The following is an 897-nucleotide window of genomic DNA, read 5'->3' on the forward strand; positions in this document are numbered from 1 at the left end:
TCATATTATAAGCCAGAGGAACACATCTCTGCCTTCCTTGAAGGCTTTCATGCCAGGGAGATGCATGATGATCCTGTTTTTGAGATGTGTGCTATTTACTCGTGCAGATACAGTCACGCCAAGCTGTTCAAGCCTCTCGGTGTATAGTTTTGTAAGATCAGCAAGTTTAAATACCTTAATATCCTCATCCTGTCTCTTTTCCTCAATGTAGGATATCAGCTCTGCTAACGCAACACCCTTGCACATTTGCTCACCTGAGGTATCAGGGTCTTGCGGAATGCGTGCAGCTCTGTTATACAAAGTGACAAGGCACCCTGCACGATACTTTGCCTCAATGGCTATCAGATCAGGTCCTGCGGCTAACTTCGCCAACATATTTTCATCTTCAAGCTGTTGCGCACACTTACGAACACGGAAATCTACTTGAAATGTTGAGACTTCATGAAGTTTGTCGGTCTTTGTCTCTGGTTTGGAACAAAAGAAGCACACATGAATTATGCTGTCTTCGGGCATATGGGTTTCTGCTTCTCCCACGCTGCTTCTGGTGAAAATCCGTTTTGAGGTAGTTGCCCCATCGTCACACCCATCAGATTTCCGCTTGCGGTTCTTGACACGGTCCAATTTGCTTGATCTAAACTTTAAGCTACATGATTTATGCCACTTTGCATTTTGCTCCTGAAAAGTGATTTCTATACCATTTCCACTGTTCAATCGACTGATATCTATTTGTACTGGCATGCAATTCAGTTTACTAAATTGAGTAATGTTCTCAGCCATGGATTTATAGCTTTCAGCAGTGGGGCTTGTCAACTTTTCTCTGCCTTTTTCTTGACAAAGAGCACACTTAGTTCAGTCAGTTGTCTGGATAGGGGTAATTGCATGAGGGGCTTGCCATTT

General features: G+C 43.4%; 1 protein-coding gene across 1 annotated transcript; it reads right to left on the reverse strand.

Annotated features, from left to right (window-relative positions):
- Positions 1-866, reverse strand: LOC140167722 (uncharacterized). The gene has a single exon (XM_072191017.1). It carries the CDS (start codon positions 775-777, stop codon positions 1-3), a length of 777 nt encoding a protein of 258 aa, XP_072047118.1. The 5' UTR covers positions 778-866.
- Between the last annotated feature and the right edge of the window lie 31 nt (positions 867-897).

The sequence above is a fragment of the Amphiura filiformis genome, chromosome 13 (assembly GCF_039555335.1).
Source record: "Amphiura filiformis chromosome 13, Afil_fr2py, whole genome shotgun sequence".
NCBI lineage: Eukaryota > Metazoa > Echinodermata > Ophiuroidea > Amphilepidida > Amphiuridae > Amphiura > Amphiura filiformis.